The following is a 22,636-nucleotide window of genomic DNA, read 5'->3' on the forward strand; positions in this document are numbered from 1 at the left end:
GGAGGGGGTAAAGGAAGACCACAGAAAACCTTCTGTCACCTCTGCTCATGTTTTCCCACTGAATGAGAGACTGTATCAAACTTGTCAAAACAGAGTGCTGATTTGAAAGCATTCCTGGGGTTGGCATCATGGATTAGAAATTACGGATTTTACTTTTCTCCATTCTCGTGTTATTTCCTACTGTCCTTCCTGCTTGCATTCCTTCCTCTGATCTTTCTCCATCCATCTCTCTTTTTTTAAAGATTTATTTTATTTATTTGAAAGACAGAGTTACAGAGAGGGAGAGAGAGAGAGAGGTCTTCCATCCACTGGTTCACTCCCCAGATGGCTGCAACAGCCGGAGCTGTGCCGATCCGAAGCCAGGAACCAGGAGCCAGGAGCCAGGAGCTTCTTCCGGGTCTCCCACTCAAGTGCAGGGGCCCAAGGACTGGGGCCATCTTCTACTGCTGCCCCAGGCCATAGCAGAGAGCTGGATTGGAAGAGGAGCAGCTGGGACTAGAACTGGCGCCCATATGGGATGCCGGTGTTTCAGGCCGGGGTGTTAAACCATTGTGTCACAGCACCAGCCCCCTCCATCCATCTCTTAATGAGAGATAATAATGGGTCTTTTTCTATCAATAGTCACCTCCCCCTCACACTGCAAACAAAGAAAGCAATCAACAAAAAGATCCCACAGTCAAATGATTTGGGAACCACTTTTGGAAAATTTGTTTTCTGCTGCAACAACTATAAAAACCCTTACTGTTACAACACTCTTTGTAATTTGTAACATCCCAGAAAGGAGATACGGTGTCAATTTGACCACGGTGGACTATGGTGGCCCTTCCTAGACAGTGTTTCTCTCTTAAATGACCCAGGAGTGAGTCCTCCTATGACCTTGGGTCTTCCTTGTATATCCAGAAATGCACTTCATCTTTTCACTATCTCAGTAAAGCTGTGTAACAGAAAATATCAAACCCTAATTGGGGCCAGTGCTGTGGCTTAGTGGATAAAGCCACCGCCTGCAGTGCCGGCATCCCATCTGGGCACCGGTTTGAGTCCTGACTGCTCCACTTCTGATCCAGCTTTCTGCAATGGCCTGGGAAAGCAGTAGAAGATGGCCCAAGTCCTTGGGTCCCTGCACCCACATGGGAGACCCAGAAGAAGCTACTGGCTCCTGGCTTCAGATTAACCCAACTCTGGCTGTTGAGGCCAACTGGGGAGTGAACCAGCAGATGGAAGACCTCCCTCTTTCACTCTCTCTGCCTCTCCTCCTTGTGTGTAACTCTTTCAAATAAATAAATAAATCTTAAAAAAAAAAAAAAACCTTGATCAGCTGGCCATAAGTAAGGGACATTGTCTCAAATAGTTTGGGTGGGCCTGACTGAGGCCATTGGCAGGTCTTAAGAGATGGGCTTACGGACAGAGAGGGAGGGGCCAGAGGAAGAAGGAAGAAACTCCACCTGCAGTGTCAGCTCCTCCCTTCAAGTCAGATGGAGTTCTGTCTCCCTTTGCTCTCCTTCCTCAGTGCTGCCCGATGGCTTTCAGCCTTGCTTAGCCAGCCTACAATTTTGTAAACAATGCATGGAAAATTCACATGCTTTCAATTCTATTTTTCCACAAATTTTTGAAGCTTGTGTGTGTGTGTGTATGATGGGAAATGTGTATTATGAAAAAAAAAAGCTACACATGGATTTCACAAACTTTTGCACCAAAATAAACTTATCCTTTCAAGCCATTTTCCCACAAGCTTGTTTATTTGTCTTCATATATCTCTTAAGGAATCCTGAAGACATAGCTTCTAACTCTGTGTTTCTTGGGAGGTGATTTTTGGTCCTGAAACCACTCCGATGGCCCAGATGACTCAGTCAATCCAACACTCAGGAACCCCCCGGGCCTGGATTTTTAAATTCCATTTCTGAATGGGACCAGCAGAGGGAAAGAACAGCAAGGAGAGAGGGGCTGGACCCCAGCTGAAGGGTGGAGCAGTGTGTGGTGCATGTGATGGTGGGTCACACAAGATGCACAATCAAGGGTCAGCACTTGAACTTGGGCAGCAGGAAGCAATTGCCTGAAGGCAATCCAGGGCATCTGTTCTATTATTTGCAAACCTAGGCCATCTCTCATCCCGCACAAACTCCTGGCTGAGGATACTTTCCCTGAGCCTCTGCCAAACCACGCCCTCCTCGCCTTCCAAAATCCGATTTCATGCTCCAGTGTGCCATGACGTCCTGCAGGCAGGGCCCATCTGGCTGCAGTTTGCAGTTTCCAGACTTCCTTGGAGCTCAACTGCCTCTCCTCTTCCGGTGCGCCTGGAACATCTGTGTGCCTCTGGTTATAAATCTTCTCTGGACTCTTTGCTCTGTTCTTTTACTAAAACAAGAAATAAAAACGCATTCAGGATCCTGGAAAGAACTCTCCACTTCTGGAGTTAGGGTGGCACTTCTGGTCCTTTCACGCTGAAGCCAGGAAGGTGGTCACCCCCGTCCTGACCTTTCCTTTCTTCTCAGATGCCAACAGGCCAGGGACTTTGGCCAGATCACAGCGGGAGGAGGCCGTGAGCTTTTGCTCCAGCTCTGTTTTGGAATCACATCTGATGCCCTCCCATACAATCTTCATGAGCCTCACCTCTGTGCTTTCTGTCCCTGACGGGCTGCCCCAGCTAAGGCTCTGGTCACCTTCTGTCCCCAACTTTTCTCACCTCTTCCCCTTTGGCCCTTCCAGCAACCTGAGAGGCCTTCGTGGGATGTTAAATCAGTCATCACTACCCACTACCAAAAAACACACATGCCAATGCCATTTGATAACCATGGAGACGGCAGGAATTGTGGTGCAATGGATTAAACTGCCACCTGGGACACACATTCCATACCAGAGTGCCTGGTTCGAGTTCCCGCTGCTCCACTTCCAATCCAGCTTCCTGCTAATGCACCCTGGGAGGCAGCAGAGTCCCTACCACCCACGTGGGAGACCATGTTAGAGTTTTGGGCTGCTGGCTTTGACCTGGTCCAGTCCTGGCTGTTGCAGCATTTGGGAGAGTGAACAAGTAGATGGAAGGTATTTCTGTCACTCTCACTCTGCCTTTCAGCTAGATGAAAATCAATAAACATGAAAATAATAAGCATTGCACATGCTGGGTGCTAGACCAGGGTATCCGAGGGGAACGAACGGAAGGTTGTGACCTCCTCTCGGAACTCAGTCCCTAGGAAGGAGAAAGCTAGGGGAACGGAAGACTACCAGACAGTTGTCCAACATCCTGGTGTTCCCCACTGACGTTAGGCTGAGATCTGACCCCTCCCTCACCCTGGGCTTTATCTCAGTTCCTATCCCACCCTCTAGGCAGCCTCACCACACCAGCCTCAACCTCCCCTTCCACTTCAGCTGCTCAGTATACTGAGCAGCCTCTGTCATTGAATTGTTTCTTGCATTTTCATGTGAATTTCAAGACACTATTGCCTCGAGGAAGCTGTCCCAGAGACTAGTAGGACTGGAATAAAACCCTTCTAAATCCCTCTTTCGGTAAGAATTGCATCAATGACTTGGCTATGAGACAGTGGAAACTTAGTACACTCACAGGGGTGAGGCATGGGAAACTGGAAGAGAGGGACAGTAGATTCTGAATTAGAGACTTTCTTTAATATGATGGGGGAGTAGGAAAATGTACCAAAAGCCTTGCACACATTTTCTGGATTTTTTGCACGTCACCTATTCTCTCTTTTACCTAGTAGGTGACAGCTAGTTACCAAGATCACTTACATACGCTTTACCCATTCATACTTGAATCTATAGCTCTGGTTTTGGCTTGCTGCCACTGAGAGGACCTGGAATGCTGTATCTCTCAGATGGCAGGCAGAGGCTGTTAGAACTCCTGGCTGCTGGCACCTTCACGGCAAGTAAAATGAAGCTTTCTTTGCAATCTCACATGCGTACCCTACACTCACCCGCTTTATTCCCCCACACTAATAAGCGAATCAACTGTCATTGATATCAGAAAATTTAATGAAGATAAATGAAGTCATTGGAGCTTCCTGCACAGCATTCATTTCAAGAGGAAGACAGACACAGTCCAGCCATTGTGGGCTGGATGGAGGGGTGAGATATTAAAGCAAGCAAGTGTTAAATGTTCATGTCACTCCTTAAGGACCTTATTATGGTACAGATTGTTCCTAATTGATGGTGGTTCAACTTTAGAGTTTTCAACTTAGGGTAGTATAAGTGATGTTCTCTGGCAGTAGAAAGTATGCTTTGACTTTTGAATTTTGGTCCTTTCACAGGCTAATGATATGAGCTACAGTACTCTGTTGCAATGGCCAACCGCAGGCTAAGGTAAGTGCTCTGGACACGTTTAAGACTGGCTGGGCTAAGCTATCATGTTCAGGAGGTTAAGTGCATTAAAAACATTTTGATTTGATGATATTTTCAATTTAAAGTGGGTTTATTGAGACATAAGTTTATCAGAAATTGAGGAGCACTTTTATTCATTTAAGCTCGGGCGCTGGAGCCATAAGGCTTTTCTATGCCATCAGAGCTACATCCTGCGATCCTGGAATCTGAGCGGTTCTCTTCCAGAGCCCCATTCCTACGTAACTCCTTCACCACCTAACCCGCCTCCTTCCCCTCCCCCACTCCTCTGGATCCACCTCTTGGCATTGATGAGCAGAACAGCTCAAACAGGAAGACAACACCTGGCTTCCACAACTATTCCATGGCTTGGCAGATGTGGCCCCCACATTAGAGAAAGAGTTATGCCCAAAGACCAGCCAGCTGCTGGGGAAAATAAGACATGCCTGTTCATGGGACATTAGCTGTCTTCAGGAAATCATCATCCTCAAGTTCCCAAGTTCAGAGCAGTCAGGAAAACAGCTGTGCCAGGTCTCTGAAAGTCAACAGCATGGCTCCACGCCAGGAATGTCACGTCTGATCTTGCCTCTTTAGTGGCGATGAACACAGAGCAGTAGCTTCTCAGGTGAGCGCCACTTCAAATCACTTGGGCAGAGGAGGTGAAGCTGCCTACGGAGAACTGAGGCGATTCCAAAACAGATTAGTAAGGAAATACAAGAGACCAAGGCACTGCATCAGCGTCACATGAACTGGGCACCCAAGGCCTTGCCCATGGAGCTTTCTCCCCTACAGATACTCTAGAAATTCCATTCTGTGCCCACAGGGCGCTCCAGACTGTAGCTCTGCCTTGCATGACCACGGAATCAGGTCATTCACCTCAAATTCACTGTCTTTGTCAGCAAAGCAATGTTCTTGGTCGAGTGATAGAAGAAGAAAGAGGGAAGAAAAATGACGCAATTATTTTAGCCCAGCAATGGGTATCCTAGGATGCTTTGATTTGTTTGTCCTTCAAAGTAGCCTTTGAACAATGCTCAGACCTCAGGAAAATTAGTCTGTGGCGACGTCTGAGTGAGCTGCGAGATGCACAAGGCATTTCCTATGTGGGGTGGGCACTGCCCCCCACCCCACACACAGTCACGCGGCCACGGCTGCTTCATCCAGAGAAGAGTCTCCAGTCTCTGAGTCACCTGATAAAGATTTGGGGCCACCTCTTACCTCTCTAGAGTAAGTGCCCACAGGACGGAGGCTGTGTAGATGCACTCCAGGCCAGGGTGCCCATGACCTAGCGATGGTTCAGTCACGGCTTGTGGTGGGATGTGGGTGGGGGACACGGCTTCCAGATCAGTCTCTTGGAGGGCACTGATAGCCGCGGGACGCTCAGGCCAGGCTTCAGTGTGCCCACTAGTGAGCACTCACTGCTCCCCTCCCCAGGGAGCTGGGACTGCATCCTGCAAACCTTATTTCTGCTTTGCCGGCTGCTCCTTGTGAGGCTGGGCCAAGACAGGGCACTAGAGGGAGATTGCAGGGCAGGGGGAGGGACTTGTTTCTCTGCTCGTCTTCTGCTCCTGCAAGCACTGTGCTTCCTGTTCCTGACGCGATAACTTCCTGTTCTTGTCAGCATCACTTCTGCCTCATGTCCCCTTCCCTGGATCCAGTTTGCAGGTTTTGCAACATCTGTCAACCCTCAGAGAGGTGGCACCCTCTGCTCAGAGGCCTGGGCCACAGCCCTACACAAGCCTCCTCCTGCTCAGACACACCGGTGTCAGGGGCTGGCGCCCCCTCCTCCCTGGTAGTCTGAGTTCCAGAACATGTGGCTTTTCTTGCATCCCTCTGAGTCTTAATAATTTCTACCACCTCCTCCCCACGTTCCCCCAGCTTAAGGGAGGCAGCTGCTCCCTGTGGTTACTGCTTCTGATGGCTTTGACTTCTTTGAGGGTTTTATTTCCTTTATCTTTTCAGTTGACTGGTAGTATTTTAAATTCTCTTTAGGAAAACAACTGGTGTGATTCTATCTCCTGCCTCCCCATGACCGAGGCTCCCAGCTCTACTTCAGGGGTTTGCCGGGGGCCTGGAGTTCACACAGGACATTGAAACCCAGGTCCCAATTAGCTCTGTCAGTTGAGCGAGTCACCACCTCTTTCAAGCTGTTTTGTCTTTAGGAAAACAAGATCACTCCCCATCAGAGAGGGCGAGCGCTAACCAAGAGCAGACTGTGGCCTACAGATGCAGCAGGGCTAGCCTGCTGCCTGTGTGTGCACTCCTAGCAGACGGCCTGGACTTCTCCAAGGCAGCCTCACATCTGTATTGTCTGTCTCGCCTCAGAATGCAAGCTGGGTCTCCATTGATTCGAGGCTCTTTCAGCTTTTGACATCCTTTTGTCTCCAGTCAGGTGCAAAGCTGTCCAGCTCATGACCTTTGGCTTTGCTGGGAACTTGGAGAATGTCCTACAAGACAGTGAATGTGATGTAATCTCTGCTCAGCTACACACAGGAAGGAAAAATGCAAGCGATTCACTGGTTGTCTGTCCTGGCAGCTCTGAGCACCGTGGAGCCCCTGCAGGTGTGAGCAGAGGTGAAAGTGGGGCTCTCTGGGCTCAGGGAGGGTTGCAGCCCACTCCCTGTCTGCCGTGGTTACTGTCCTCCAGCTGCCTTCCCAGAGCAGATGGAGAACTTCCAAGCACTGAAGCTTGAATTCAAGAATGCAGCAAGAGGCTTGGCCCCTGGTGTCCGAATACTTGTCATTTTCTGGGGGGACTAACAAGATTCCTGCCACCCTCGTGGGTCCCTGAGACCATCAGGCCTGCCCAGCTCATTGAGGTCACACCCAAGTGCGAGAAGGCGACACCACCGAATGTCAACATCTAGCATCACAGGCAAGTAGAAAGCCCTCCAGGGCCCGCCTCCTCCTTCCTCTGGCCTTGAACTTCAATAGACTTGTCCCTGGGCAAGAGCTTCTGAGAAAGAGTGCTTTTGAAGGGTTCTCTCCTTCACCAGAATCAACGCTTGTTTCTGCACAGTTTTGCCCTTTCTTCTGAGACAGGAGCCTTTGGTCCGGAACAGCTATGAGTATCCTTGGCATAACAGCAAAGCTGCGTGCGCTGGGCTGTGCAGGAGATGCGGGCGCTGCTATGCAGCTGGGGCTGGGTCGCCCTGCCCATGTGAGCTGACCCCTTCCCCCCGCCCCCATCTTCCATCCTAGTGCACGGACTCCTCACCTGATGTGTGTCCCGGCCCCCAGGGCCTCTTGTTCTTGTGGGAAAGTATCACTGGTTCTGCCACAGCCAGCGGTGATCTGTCCCCTATTGGTGGCATTGTCATTGATGGGGACAAATGAAGGAGGACATTTCCTGCTTGCACAGTTAACTCATTGATGGACCAGCGAATTCATGCACGAAGCACAATTGTCCTTTGAACTGACAGTACTGTATTCATACAAACTGGATCATGCTGAAATTTGGGGGTTCTTGGGTTAGGGGTATTGGCCTATGAGCGCCGTGCTGGTCAGAGACTGACATTCTCCACTGCACCACCTCCTCAGGTGGTCCAGCAGCTTTGTGCTCTATTCCAGACAAGGGGGCTTCTCTGTAAATCCAAGGAGGGCATTAAGCTACCCATTTCTGAGTGCCTCCCACATATGTATCTCACACGAATGTTAACATATAGGCTATGCTATATCTTTTTTTTTTTTTTTGAAAGGCAGAGTTAGAAAAAGTCTTTATTTCTCCTTCACTTTTTTTTTTTTTGACAGACAGAGTGGACAGTGAGAGAGACAGAGAGAAAGGTCTTCCTTCCGTTGGTTCACCCCACAAATGGCCGCAACGGCCGGCGCGCTGCGCCGATCTGAAGCCAGAAGCCAGGTGCTTCTCCTGGTCTCCCATGCAGGTGCAGGGCCCAAGCACTTGGGCCATCCTCCACTGCACTCCCTGGCCACAGCAGAGAGCTGGACTGGAAAAGGAGCAACCAGGACAGAACCGGCGCCCCAACCGGGACTAGAAGCCGGGGTGCTGGCACTGCAGGCGGAGGATTAGCCTAGTGAGCTGCGGCGCCGGCCGCTACATCTTTTTAAAACAAGCAAACCATCTTCTCCTGACGATGGTGCTCAGGTCCAGGAGGTAGAGCTGACTTGACGTGGGGCACGATGTTCCCTGCAGCTGCTGACCTGGCAGACAGGATGTGAGCTTTGCATGGGTCACTGCGGTGAGCCGGGCTCCCCTCAGCTGGACTCGGAGGATCCAGGAGCCCATGGCTCTTGATGACAAAAGCCTCTGCAGTCTCCAGACTCCAAACACACCTGGGTCCCGAGGACAGAAAGCAGGAGAGTCAGCTCCTAGACGACCCAGGCTAGCAGCTTGCCCCATCTTTAATTCGGAAGTTCGCGTCTCTTACCTGTGGCCCTGCATGCCGTGTTCCCTTCTCGCTCCTCCCCTAGGAACATCTTTCAGAAGTGGTGGTAGCAGGTGGAAAGATGGGATCCGTTCACACAATTCTGGCCAGCAACCTTCTACTTGGGCTCTGTCTCCCTCCCCAACACATGGTTCTCTTGCTCTTCACTTTAGGTTGTAGCTATGCCAGCTCTTTCTGGTTGCACCAGGGCTTTCCCCAGTTTGGGCGCTCTCCCTGCCTGCATCTTCTCCTCTCCGGTGCTCAGTCCTCATCTCTCATGTCTGTGTTGGAGGGTGGGATGGTTTCTCAGGCTCACAGCGCCCTCTGCCTTTCTCCCGAGCACGCACCTTGGTGTGAGTCTCAGATTGTGAGCTGAGTCGTCTGTCCCTCCGGGCAATGGGCCCTAGGCCAGACACAGAAGAGACATGGCCGATGGGTTGTGGGGTCTGGATGATGAGCAGCGGGCTGGGCCTCTGGACATGAGGACTAAGCTTGCTCTGCATCCTCCACACCAGGCTGTCTCTCAGTGACGTCTTCCACATCAAGCATGGCCAGTGGAACTCAACAATGGCCCAGGTTTGGGGCTGGTGTCACGGTGTAGCAGGATAAGCTATGTCAGAGCGCCAGTTCGAGTCTCAGCTGCTCCACTTCCAATCCAGATCCCTGCTAATGCACCTGGGAAAGCAGCGGAAATTGGCCCAAGTACTTGAGTTCCGGTTACCCATGTAGGAGACCTTGATGGAGTTCTAGGCTCCTAGCTTTGGCCTGGTCCAGCTCTGGCTGTTGCAATCATTTGGGGAGTGAAACAGCAAATGGAATCTCTCTCATTCTCTCTCTCTCTCTCTCTCTCTGGGCAAGCACCATCCACATCTAAAGAACTTTCTGGGGTCAACTTCACAGACCTTGTTTACCTCACCGTGCTGTGCCTTCCTCTCTGCAGTCCCTAAGGGGTGTGGTGTGGGAGGGGCCAGGAGGTATGGCAGGCAGGGGAGGAGAAGGCAGGCACTGTGGGCTAAGGAGGTAGGGCTCAGCTTGGGACCAGGCGTCAGGTGTGCAGTGCAACAGGGGCTGGCCAGGCTGGCACCAGTGTGTCTGTCGGAGCTGCACACAAATCCGAGCGTCTACAAGATCTTTGAATGGGGAGTGCCCTGGGCGTACTCTGTGCCTCGCGCCCTCAAGGGGGCGCTGCAATCTTTGACCAGTTCTTTGCTAACATTATCATCATAACAACAAAACACCCTACCTGTGGGGTATTGTACGAGAGTCTGATACGAGAAAGCACGGGAAACTCTTTCTAAATGCGCATAGGTCCACGCATGCTCACTGTAAACAGCCAAAATTATAATATTTCTTATTAGAGCCATTAAAACCAAGCCTGAGACATCTCACCAAAATATCACTCATCATGGCCAGCTTCTCTCTTTTCCCATGATTTCTCTTTTCTGTTGTCAGGAGATGAGTTACCAGAGTTTAGAAATCAATCACAGTGAGAATACTGAAAAACAAAGCAATGAAAAACTCATCCCTACAAACTGGTACTATTGTTCCCAGTGATTGTTTTCTCTGAAGATCACCCTGGCAGCTTTGAAGGAGCAGCTGCGGCCCTGCACCTCCCTGCCTGCCAGTCTGCCTGCCTTCAGCAAGAGAGGAAATGATGGAAATTCAGGGAAAAGCAAACCCGCAGGCTCTTCCTTCCTAACACGCTCGGTGGCACACGGCAAGTGCTCCTAGCAAGACAAACACTTCTGCAAACGTTAGCTAGCTGGGCAGAAGGATTCGGGACACTTCCAGGAAAGCCAACTTGCTTTCAGGCAGTTAGGATGTTTAACTACGTTTTTCACATACGAAGGCACCTAAAGCTCATGAAAAATAGAATTTAAAGGGTATGCAGTTGAGTGACAAAAATTTTTGAGATTCACGGATACAAGGGAATCTTCAAAAACTTCATGAAAAACACGTAGTATGAAAAACTATACATAAACGTCAACATTTTTTCATAACATAAAAATGTGTAGAAAAATAACATAAACATACCCACCTTTAAAATCTATTTTCCACAAACTTTTGGAAGTCTCCCTCTGCTTTATCTTGTTGTTTTTTTTTTTTTTTCCTAAGATTTAAATTCTGGAGAGTTCCCTCTTTCTGGTGACCGCACTAATGTTTCCAGTTTCACAATTCTAACCTGGTAGGACTTCTTGTTTTCCCTCTATACATCATCCATTTTGGGGACACTTCTCTGTCTTCCATGCTTAAAGAGAGAGATGGCTTCTGAGTCTTTTTGCACACACAGTATTTTGTCTCTTTTTGAATCGGGAAGATTCTGGCTTTCCAGCGACGGAGAAGGTGCTAAACTAAGTTGGTGAATCTCAAATTTCCAAAGAAGTCAGTGTTTAGAGAGGTAAGATTTTACCATCTCATTTTCAAATAAAGGGGAATGAAATGAGTATAGTGAAAGAAGGGCTGTGTGTCATCATTTTGCAAGAGGTGCTCGCTGGGCATAGCTTTCTGGAGACAGTGCCTGGCCCCGTGCCCAGAATCCCATAGTGAAAAGGGCTTAAGTTGCTGTCTGCAGGGGACACAAATATACAAACTCCTTCAGTCAACTTCCTTTTGTATTCCTCTACCATTTTGAAATTTACCAGGGTTCTACTGGATCCCCAAAGAAACATTCTGAAGGCTGACAACCTGGATAATACCAATATTACCCCTCTAATCCCAGAGCACCACTCTTGGGTCAAGTTCACATAGATGGCTACAAAAACTACAAATAGGTATTTTTTTTTGTTCAACCGAGAAATAATTCTGTGTGAAAATAAAAAATTGTCTTCCATAATCAGTTTTCATCTAATGAATTATCAGAAAAAAGTCTCAACAGAAAAAAAAAGATAAAAGAAAGTCTGTAACTCAGGCCTCTTCTCATGTATAGAACACACCTGTTGTTAAGAGGAAGAAAACACAAGGTTTAATTTGTGAAGAATGAGTCTCTCTAGATTAATGGTCTTTAATTAGTTTTCCAAAAACATAAATCACCTGTCCTGGTAACTTAAAATTGAAGCCGTTTCCATGGAGTTATTTTACCTAAATTTTCTTACTCCCCTTTCATTTCATTGAAGAGGCAGGGGAGGGAACGACCTGATAAAGTCCAGTCTGAACCAGTCCTGCAGGTGTGTATGGGGCCATGGGAGAAGGTCTCACGTGGCAGCCATGTTTGCCTTATGACACCTGCAGGCAACACTGGAAGCATCTGTAAAATAGAGTGGATCTGAAAACCTACTAGCACTGTTGGAAGCAGACATAACTGAGCGTCATGGTTCATGTCACTGCTGACTTGTTATCTGCCGTCTCTCGGAGGGGCTGAGGTTGCCTCGTGGCAGGCTCAGAATGTGAGTAATAAAGGAACTACTTCACAGCAGAACTCTGCTCTCCACCTCCGAGCACATCAGAGGGAACGATGCTCCTGTGACCGGATGCTCAGAGACGCACAGAAAAAAACTCTCATCTTTAGAAGATGAACCCAGAACTCCAACTTGTCCCCCAGCATTGAAGCTGGGAACTGCGCTTCCCCCAAGCTCCTCGGAGTGGGCAAAGCGCATGGGATGTTCTAGGCTTTGAAAGTTTCTGGCTGATTCTGTCCAGATTTGGATGCATGCACTGTCCAGAGCTCTGAATGGGTAACTCAGGGATCAAATTTAGCAGAACCACCTTTTTCTCAATAAGAAAAAAATGTGAATTTATTCTTTTTAGTATTTTCTTTTTCTACTTAATACCATTGGTTGAACTCTTTACTTAACACAGAATTACTCTTAGGTGTTTAATTCCAACTGAAAATTGATCTCTGTAAAAAATAAGCGTGGGAATAAGAGAGGGAGATGTACAGTTTGGCACACATTCCCACAGACTTACACCTAGAAAGCTAAAAACTTGCCATGGGACTCCAAATCCCATTAAGTTGGCAGATACTAATGCCATCATACTAGTTAAAGTGATCATTTTAAGTGTATAACTGATCACAAAGATAGGAATAAGTGTCAAAGGGATCACATAAATAAGACCAAGTGTCTGCTAATAACAATAGATAGAATTAAAAAGGAGAGAATGATCCAACATGGAAAGCAGGCCACACAGCAGACTCATAGAATGACAAATGCCCTAAACAGCACTCTGGCCTCAGAATCAGCCCCTAAGGCATTTGGATCTGGCTAAAAAGCTTATGAGAGCATTTCAGGCATGGAAAGCCAAGACACTGTAGCAAAAAATGGCCTACATGAAAGATCTCTGTGAGTAAGATCCCAGTGGAAAGAAGGGACCATCAAAGAAGGAGCTACCTTTCTCTGAAGGGAGGAGAGAACTTCCACTTTGATTATGGCCATGTCTAAATAATGTCAGTTTGTGGACTCAAAAGACTTCCATACCTTGGAAGCTCATGACAAGAGCCTCAGGTGATCACTGATGTCATAAATAAGAGTGTCAATTGTTAAATCTAAAGGAGTCACTGTGCACTTGCTCCCCATATAGGACCTTTGTCCTTAATGAGTTATACTATTAGAATTAACAGTAAAACTTGTCTTCAAACAGTACTTCATACTTTATGTGTCTGTGTGGGTGCAAAGTGTTGAAATATTTACTTAGTATAGAGTTGATATCTTTATATAAAGATAATTAAAATGAATCTTAATGAATAATGAGAAGTGAGAGGGAGTAGGAGGTCAGACAGAAGTTGGGGGTGGTAGGGAGGGTATGGGGTGAAGAACAGCTATATTCCAAAAAGCTGTACTTATGAAATTTATATTTATTAAATAAAAGCTTTCCAAAAAAAAGAAAAAAACAATTGTGATTAGAAACAAGTTTGGTGCACATATTTATAGCATAAGCAAGATCTGGGAGGGAATGCTAAAACTACCGGAAAAATTCTGTTCAAATTCCTTAGATCCATCCATTATAAAAGCATTTACAAGTTGGAGCATGTCAGTCTGAATGGTGAAAGGTGGTCAGTGAGGCATTTTTTGGCTATTTGTTGCCCTTGAAAGTAGAGTAAGCCACATTTGCTAATTTTCCTTAACTCATTTAAAATCACTCTAATCAATGAAGATTCAGTTTTGTCATCCTAACTCTGTCATCTTCCCTGTCTTTGTTTCAGGAAGGAATTCCATTGTTTGTTTAGATGCAACTTCTCATTTGTTTTTCAGCTTCCCCTCATGTTTTATTCAGATTCGGCTGCCTCTCAGTCAGACAGGAAGTGTGTCTTTCACACCCACACATGAGCAACTGCACTGGTCCAACCACGACCCTTTCTTCCTCTGCTGCAACCTAGGATGGAACCTGGCTATCATTCAGTCCAGTGGCTTTGTTTCCAGATGGGGAGTCCCTGGCATAGAGAGGACATATAATAGCTGGCTGTAGCCAGTACTCATACTTAAAACTCGATTACTTGGAGTGAGGATTGGTATGAAAGGATTTTCTGAGTCCTGTACTTCTTACAAAAGTATGTCTATTTATTCTTGCTAAGTATCCTGTGAGTGTTTAACAAAATGCTTGCCACAGCCTCTGATGCAAGCCCAGAAGGGCAAGAGATGGATTTTCTGGTCAGCAGAAGAAAACCATTTAGTTTACTCAGCAAATGAGGGACAATCTTTATCACTTTGACTTCTTTTAAATAAACGACCTACTGTTAATTATGATCTCCCCAGCTTTTACCCTTTCATCTCTAGTTTTCAATTCGCCAGTAGTAATTGCTCCTGAACCTATGCCTGTAATCATGACTACAGACAAAAGCAGGTTTTCTGCAGCAATTAAATAAATAAAGTCCTTTTTTAATGCTAAACTATGATATTTAATTAGTGCCATGATAGTTTTCCTCCTTAAAGGGATAATTACATCTTTAAGCATATTTTTCAGGTTGGAGAGCTCTGTTGTACAGACAAATTCTAGCAGGCTGAGTGTAAACATGTTCTCTTAACCATTCATTTGTCACTTCACTCATTACTAGTACACTGCATTTCCTACAACACAAATGCTAAATTATACATTAGTATCCTTCCAAGAGCATTAGATCAATTTTTAAACAGATCAGTAGGAATAACCATGTTATGAACTTAAAATAAACTGAGCTACAGAGTAGGTTCCATAACTTCATTTAATATTGATAGCAGCTCCACTTACATTCTGGAAAAACAAACACCTTTGACAAATTTGGTGTGAATGATTATATATTTTGATACAGCCATTGTACAGGAGTGTGTACATATATAAATCTATAGGTAAATAATTATATACATTTCAATATATACCACATATATATTTTTTCTACTTACATTTTCCATTTTAGTAAAACAAAGCAGTTTTACTGTACATAGATGTGCAATGCTACATTAAGTCCTGAGTAATTTACGGGATCATTAATAAACTACCATGAACTCTAGTTTTTCAGCTGAAGATCCAAGAAATTCTGTAACAAAATGTTAACAAAACCATGTTTTAAAAATATGCATTCAGCTTTGCGCTTGTTTTGTGCTTAGCAGAAAAAGCTTGCGAATGCACAGTAGCCACTTAGATTTGGGAAAATGTCCTTGGATACTCAAGGCTAAACAAATATCCTATTTGTAGGGATTTATAGGAGTTTTAAGGGATGCCACCTACATCCAATTTGTCAAGCATGGAAGACTTCAGTCATGATTGGCTCAAAAAATCCCTTTTGCAGAATATGAAATTCTGTGTAAACATCAGTGTTTAGATATTATAGAAAAGTTTTGATTCAAATGAGCAAGAAAAAATACAGTGAAATCGTTTAGAATGCTTTTCTTGGGATACAGCCAGCCACATGGAAGGAATATATAAAAATAAGAGCCTATTTTGGTGAAAGAGGAAAACCAGATGAAGGTCATTTAAGGGTGGTCTGGTGAGCCACCCACTAGGGGAGAACCCAGGGTGGCTTGGCTCGGGGAGCCCGAGATCATCAAGCCACATCCATCTCGCCACAGGGGACAGATTGCTGAGCGGAGAGAAAGAAGCACTGGGCAAAGGCCACATCGGACTGCAATGGAACAGTGACAGCCGCCTGTCCAGGGCGCCAGCAGCAGACAAAGCCCCCTCCCCCACTCCCAAACTAGGCACTAGGTAAGACAATGTGAGGTGGTCTGCCTGGCGTCGGGCGGCGCTGACAAGAAGGCACTGCGTCGGTGGTTCCGCCGTCCCCCTCGGCTCTACCCCGTCCCGTGGCTGCTGTAGTCGAAGACTCCCTTTTTGAAGAACGGCGAGAACTCACAGATGGTGTGTTTGGAGAGGGTCAGCCCCACTTTGTCGATGTGTAGGGGAGACGTCGCAGACTGGAGCATCACGCTGAAAAAGTCCCTGAGGTATTTCTGGGGAGACACGAGAGTCAAGAACACGGTCAAGATATTGCTGGGTGAAGTCGGGAGAGAGGGGAGGGGTCTGCAGACAGCTTCCCACCCGCCGGGAAAGGAGCCGTCACTGCCATCAAAGGTGGTACCGAGCAACCTCCTCCACTGCCACGGCCATTGTCAGCCCAACGTGAGAAAACACAGCAGCCATAGCCAGAGACACGGGGGAACTTCTTTGGCTCGGGGCTCTGATTCATAGCAACGCTGCCTCGGGTCTTTGTATAGACAATGCCTGGAGAAACGCCGTGTGCTTTTCAGCAAACATGCCACTGGGCAAGAACAAGTAGGGAAAAAAAAAGTGAACTTCTCTTCAAGTTATTCATTAAATAGAAAGTCACTGAAAAGGGTAAACAAATGGCCATGATGCCTATTGGTACCTCCTCTGAATCTTCCTATGGAATGAAGGGCAAGGGGCGGGCATGTGGCACAGTGGTTAAGATGCTGCGTGGGGCCCCCACAGCCCATATCAGAGTGCCTGAGTTTGAGTACCAGCTCCCCTTCCGGCTCCAGCTGTCTGCTAACGAATCCCTGGGAGGCAGCAGGTGACAGCTCAAGTACGTGGGTCCCTGCCACCCACAGGGGAGAATCAGGTTGAGTTCTGTGTTCCCGGCTTCAGCCTGGCCCATTCTTGTCTGTCGTAGGCATTTGGGGAGTGAACCAGCAGACAGAAAATCTACTCTGTCTGTCTTTCAAGTAAGTAAATAAAAAAAAAATGAAATAAAGATAAAATAAAGGGAAAGAAATACAGGTGACTAGCAGATTGGTTCCAACAACTGATATTTATACTTTGCTAACCCTATCATTGTCAACAGTAAGAAATTCTCACTAAGAAGAATTGCTCTGGACCCTGACTCTCTCCCTCCCCGGCTGCAGTGCTGGTCACACTATCTACCTTTCCTAGCACTGAGGAAGCAAAACATTATCTGAGACTAGGCTCCAAGATACTGGGGACAAAACCAGACGTGGGTGCTGGAGGGATGTGTTCAAGGAGAAGAGGTCACGCAGGAATGGTTCACCTATTTTGGGTCATGCAAATCTCACTTAGAATAGCAACTGGGGAGGAGGAAAGGGGTTAGTGCTGAACATTCATTACTGTCTCTGTTCACTGAAACAATGCAAACAGTCTTGGCATGAACTTAGAAACTAAATGTAACAATGCTGGACTTCTGAGTAACAGCAAAAATTGTCTAAGAAATGTCACTTAAGCCGAGAGCAGAGGGCACCAACTAGGCGGTGTGTGTGTGTGTGTGTGTATGTATGTATGCATGTGGAGGGATCCTTTCCTGCATCACCCAAAGACATTTTGACTGCCACACTGTGTGGGGATGCATCCAGTGGGTAGAGCCCAGGGCCATTGCCAATGCCCAGCAGGGTTCAAGGCAGCCCCTGGGGCAAAGAATTATCCGGCCCCAAATGTCAACAAGACCACACCTGAGAGACCTGATCCCAGAGGAGGCAGAATTCAACCTCTTCTATCAATACCAAATGGAAATATACCTTGCTTGAGGGAAATGTGCAAGCTGTTCTCTCAAACGTAATAACAACGATTCCTAATCACAATATTTGTTTATTTACGGTTTGTGGAAACATCATTTTTCATGCTTTCTGGAAGGAAACTGATGCACGATCAACAGCACGTTCTCTTACTGTACGAGCACTGACCCATGTGGAGCACGGCCACATCAAGAGCAGACGTCTGCAGTGGCCCCAGACGCTTCTGAAGTCACCAAAGTTGATGCAGTCACCACACCCTGCCTAGAGCTAGTCTTCACCTAATATCTATTTCCTGGTAAGGAAGCTGTTGCAGAGAGAAGACTTGAAAGCCAGCTCTCACAGCCTCAGGTTTCCCAGTTCGGTGGGTTCCTGACTCCATTGTCTCGTGGCAACCTTTCAAGGAAGGATCTTGAAACTGAAGTCAAAATGAGGCAAGAAGGTGCCAAGGCCAACTGCTGAATGATGAAGTTCTTAATCCTAGTGCTTGTTTCCATCAGGGAGGCAAAAGAGAACTTGAACTTCAGCTTTGCTGGAGATGGGACCCTTGAGAATAACAACTCTAAGGGGTCTGGAATTCCATCAAACAAGAGGACCAGTAAATATCATAGGCTTCACCCAACCAGTCAAGGCTCGTGGGGAACTGCATGAGCCCTGCTGGCTTGCTTTGGGAAAATCAAGAGTGAACTGATTTAAACCAAGGAAGAGAGGGAGCTCACCGACTTGTGCATGGAGATGTAACTCTTGCACAGTTTAATGCATGGATGAAGCGAGACGCACTGCACAGGCGTCCCCTCCGTAGCTCCGGGTGGCTGCTGCCTCAGGTCTCCCCCAGGCTGCATTAAATGTGCAGACTGATGTTTACAACAAACCTGCCTTTGAGATGAACTCTGACAGCCTAGGAGGCAATTTAAATCTGGGAACAGATGTTGTATCAACATTTGTCATAATTAGTTCACAACGTAGGGTTCCTTTAAAGGGCCAATAAAGCCTGAAGGGTGTAATGAGAAGAGAAATAACAGTTAAAATATAAATAAAAGAAAAAGAGGAAGTATTTGAGACACTTTCTCTGCCAGAGCACTACTATAAAGAGGGAACAAGTCAGGTGCACGTAAGGCCTCTTTTTTTTAAAGATATATTTTTATGTATTTGAAATACAGAGTTATAGAGAGACGTAGAGGCAGAGAGAGAGAGAGAGGTCTTCCATCTGCTGGCTCATGCCGCAACAGTTGGAGCTGCGCTCATGCGAAGCCAGGAGCCAGGAGCTTCTTCCTGGTCTCCTATGAGGGTGCAGAGGTCCAAGCACTTGGGCCATCCTCCACTGCTGTCCCAGAGACCTGGATTGGAAGTGGAGCAGCCGGGCCTAGAACTGACGCCCAAATGGGATGCCGGTGCTTCAGGCCAGGGCTTTAACCTGCTGTGCCACAGAGCTGGCCTCAGGCTTCTTCTTTAAATAAACTCATTTGCAGGGCTTGAGGCAAACCCCACAGTGGGAGAACTGCTTCAGCTAACTCTACAGAAGAGGGTTTTCTTTGCATAGCACATCAATACTGACCAGCAGAACCAGGCAGACTGCTCCCTTGGTGCAAGGAAATGATAAGATCAGAGGTAATTTTGCAATGACCTCAAGGTACTCTCAAGTCTGGAAGATGAGGTATAATCCTGTTGGCTGTGTCCAGTACCAGGTGCTCCAAGTGGGTTGAGCAAGTTCTGATGAGTGACAAAACCAAGGGACTGGGGCTAGGGCTAGTGGCAGAACAACAATTCCAGAAAGTTCTTGTAGTCATGGACAGTGTCTCCTTCTTCTCTGTAGCCCCCTATCAGTCTGGCACACTGCTAAGCTTAGGACACATGCTGAGGAGAAACTGTAATGAGTGATCCTGATGAGAGGTTTTTTGGCGTTGTTCACATTGAGGTATACACACAGAACACAGAACACAGCCCAGTGAATTTTTCAGAAAACGGATGTACATATGTGACTAGCATCTAGGTATACACAGCACAACCCCAGCAGCACCCAGGCAGCCCTCCTCATCCTTCCTGCCAGGGGCACCTGCTGTCCTGACATCTAGCATCAGATGTTAGCCTTGCCAGATGTCAAACTCCCCGCTAATGGAGCCACACGGGCACACTCCTTTGTGTCTGGTGTGTGCATCTCACCAGCATGTTCGTGGGGTTCACCCCCACTGTGCATGTGCCAGGGGTGTGGTGACTCAGTGCCTACTGAGGCCGTGCGGCATTCCACCTGTAAGCGTGCTGGCTGAACAACAGTGACTGGGCGGCTGGTCCTGTTGTCTGAGATTCTCTTCCACAAAGAAATCCACTTTCATATATTACGGGTGTCTGGTAAGGCAAGTTGATCATTACCCTTCCAATGAAGATGTTTCGCCCTAGGGTTTCAGGCTCAATCATAGATCAGCCCGCCTACTAGAACTCTGCTCTTAGAGATGCTTAGAACACGTTATAATTATGCATAAGAAATTTAATACACAGTTCCAATAGTAATGTCTGTTGCTTGTGTGCAGTGCTTTCTGCAGCATCTGTGGCAGAAGGGAGAACATTAAAATCCTCCTGTCAAAGCTATCTCTTTTTTTTTTTTTTTTTGTGGCTCCAAAGGCATCTTAGCCCTCACCAGCATGTGAAAAGGGAATCCAGGAGCCGAGCTGCAGCCCCGGGGGCAGCACACTCTATAAAAGGGAACTGCAAAAATGGAAGGACATTAGAGTTTAAGTGACTTAGCAGGGTCAAAAGGGCACAGTATGAAAAGGATTTGTGAAATCCAATATCCAATTTCTCTTTCTGACTTTTCACAGGACATTTTCTCCATGGGGGAAAGAAAAAGAAATAAAAGAAAGGCATATTCAAATCTCTATAGCCTGTTAAGGACCACAGAAGGGCCTGCAGTCCTAGCCCACCCCCGTGGTGGGGCCATACCTGAGTCTTGCTTTGTTAAAGGCCCTGAATCCAGGAGCTAAGAACACTGCGCCCCACCCCCCCAGGGTGTTCAGTGTGAGGGCCCTGCCCTGGGCACACGGGAGCGTGATCACAGTGGAGCAAATCCTTCTGCAAGGAGACTGCAAACTGGCCACTGGATGTGAGGGCAGAGCAAGGGTTCTGTCTGAGAAGATGCCCAGAGAAAGGAGGCCACAGGGGGACAGAGGGAGCTGTGAGGACAAGAAAAGAATGGGAGGGGTGAGGGGGAGGGGGAGGAGAGGAGAGGAGGGGAGCAGGACAACATAGGGGACAGATGCCCACTGATTTAGCTGTTTACAAGGTGGCAAAAAGGAACATAATCATAAAAAAAATGTATCAGACTTCTATCTAGGTTATTTAGTTTTTGCTACTTGGATAGGCACTAAAATAAAAATAAGGTGTTTTCTTATCAATGTTTTCAGAAAATCAAATTTAGATGGCCAATCTTTAAGACATATTTCAATACCAACACAGAGCGCTTGGATTTCATAAACTGCCTTTCTTCGAAAGGTTTCAGGCATATGAGTTTGTTGTTTGGAAAATTCAACCCAGGCCTGGGCAGGGAGTGGGTCTGTTTGAAAGGATATATGACTCTGGCCTGTGATTTAAAAACATCTCCCCCAAAGACGACAAATCCTGTAGCTGAGCAGGGGAGTGCCTGAAGTGGAAAGAGGAAGAGACAAGCAGGGTACCCCTTCCCTGGGGCTCCTGAACCCCTTCTTTCCCAAGTGGGTCTTTTGTATTAGCCTTGTGCCTGGCCACATCCCCAGCACATGCACGGGACTGTAACCCAAGGACACACACCAGTGGGACTAGCCACCCTCTTGCTGCTCTTAGGGTGAGGCCACTTATCAAGGGTTTGCAAGGCTCTGAGCACTGTGAGAAGCCTTTGACTGATGTATGTTATTGATGAGGCAGAGACTATCATCATTCCCATCTTAGGGATGGAGAAATAGGCCCAGGAAGCATGGTTCACGGGGTATACACAGGGGTATATTCACGGGGTATACTCACAGGGAGTTGGACTCTCACCCCAACTTCCCATCTCTAGAGGGTGACAGGATTCCCAGGCTGCTGACTGCAGGGGCTGCCACACCCTGTTCTTGGATCCCCCTCTGCTGGGCACCCCATCCCTCCCAGAGCCGGGCTGTGTACCCTGGGCATCTCAGCTGCTTGGGCCAGACATGCCACCTTTCCTGGCCCAATGGGCTCTCATGGGGACCAGCAGACACTGGGCTCCCCAGATTAATGCTCAGACACAGGAAAGATCTCTCTGCTTGGGAGCCAGTGCAGTATAGTTCACACTTGTTTGGTGTGCACTGGTGATTTTCCCAGGGCTCTGCATCCTTCTCCCTTCCCGCAGCACCCAGATCTCCATCTGAAGAAACACCTTTCCTTTCTCTGGGGGTTGGCTATCTGGTCAACTAAGGGCTGCGGGATGGCAAATTCTTCCTGCTTGTGTTCTGGGACAGACACCTTGCAAAGAGCTAATGGACCTTACACTTGGAGTCTGCTGGAGCCTACAGTGCTTAGGGGCAGGCGTCTTCCAGACAGTGGAGCTGCTACCAGGGAGCATTTCCAAGAGAGAGAGAAACCCAGGCTCCTCAGTGAAGCCCAGGTGGTCCTAGGATGGCCTTTGTTCTCTGTCCATCCCCAAGGCTGGGAGCTGATGAGTCCATTTTCTTACAGTGGACACCGTTCCCAATCTAGTTAACTGACAGCCACCCCAGGCCACTGGCAGGCAACAGACTCTGGTCTGTGGGCCACAACCCAGCACCTCCAAGGCCAGCTCCTCCAGGGCTCCTCTGTTGTCAGGCCCAGGCATCTGCCCATGATGCTCTTCTCCTAGGAAGAGGTGGATCCCAGAAGGCTTTGGAGAGTGATGGTTGGGGATGCCTGACAGGTACACACCCAGCCAAGCGATACACCAGCAGGCTCCCACCCCAAACTGTGATCCGTGGACCAATCTTTAAAATTCCAGTGCTACTTCGAAACACAACAACTAAACATTATTAATCTTTTGAACCAAAACATGGGCATGTATGGTCTATTGGCTGTGTTAATGAGTTCTGA

At 47.5% G+C, this 22,636-nt stretch overlaps 1 protein-coding gene across 6 annotated transcripts in view; it reads right to left on the reverse strand.

Annotated features, from left to right (window-relative positions):
- Positions 1-2,333: 2,333 nt before the first annotated feature.
- The window catches only part of KIF16B (kinesin family member 16B), a 321,890-nt gene continuing 301,587 nt past the window's right edge, over positions 2,334-22,636 (reverse strand). For 3 of the 6 annotated variants that reach the window (XM_017341791.3, XM_070052110.1, XM_070052109.1), the window contains one exon: positions 14,818-16,060. In XM_017341791.3, the coding sequence (XP_017197280.2) occupies positions 15,902-16,060 (159 nt within the window). In that variant the 3' untranslated portion in view covers positions 14,818-15,901. Of the gene's footprint in view, positions 2,353-13,471; positions 16,061-22,636 lie in introns of those variants that run through there. The other 3 variants (XM_008256361.4, XM_008256360.4, XM_070052111.1) reach the window with 2 other exon arrangements.

The sequence above is a fragment of the Oryctolagus cuniculus genome, chromosome 11 (assembly GCF_964237555.1).
Source record: "Oryctolagus cuniculus chromosome 11, mOryCun1.1, whole genome shotgun sequence".
NCBI classification, from domain to species: domain Eukaryota; kingdom Metazoa; phylum Chordata; class Mammalia; order Lagomorpha; family Leporidae; genus Oryctolagus; species Oryctolagus cuniculus.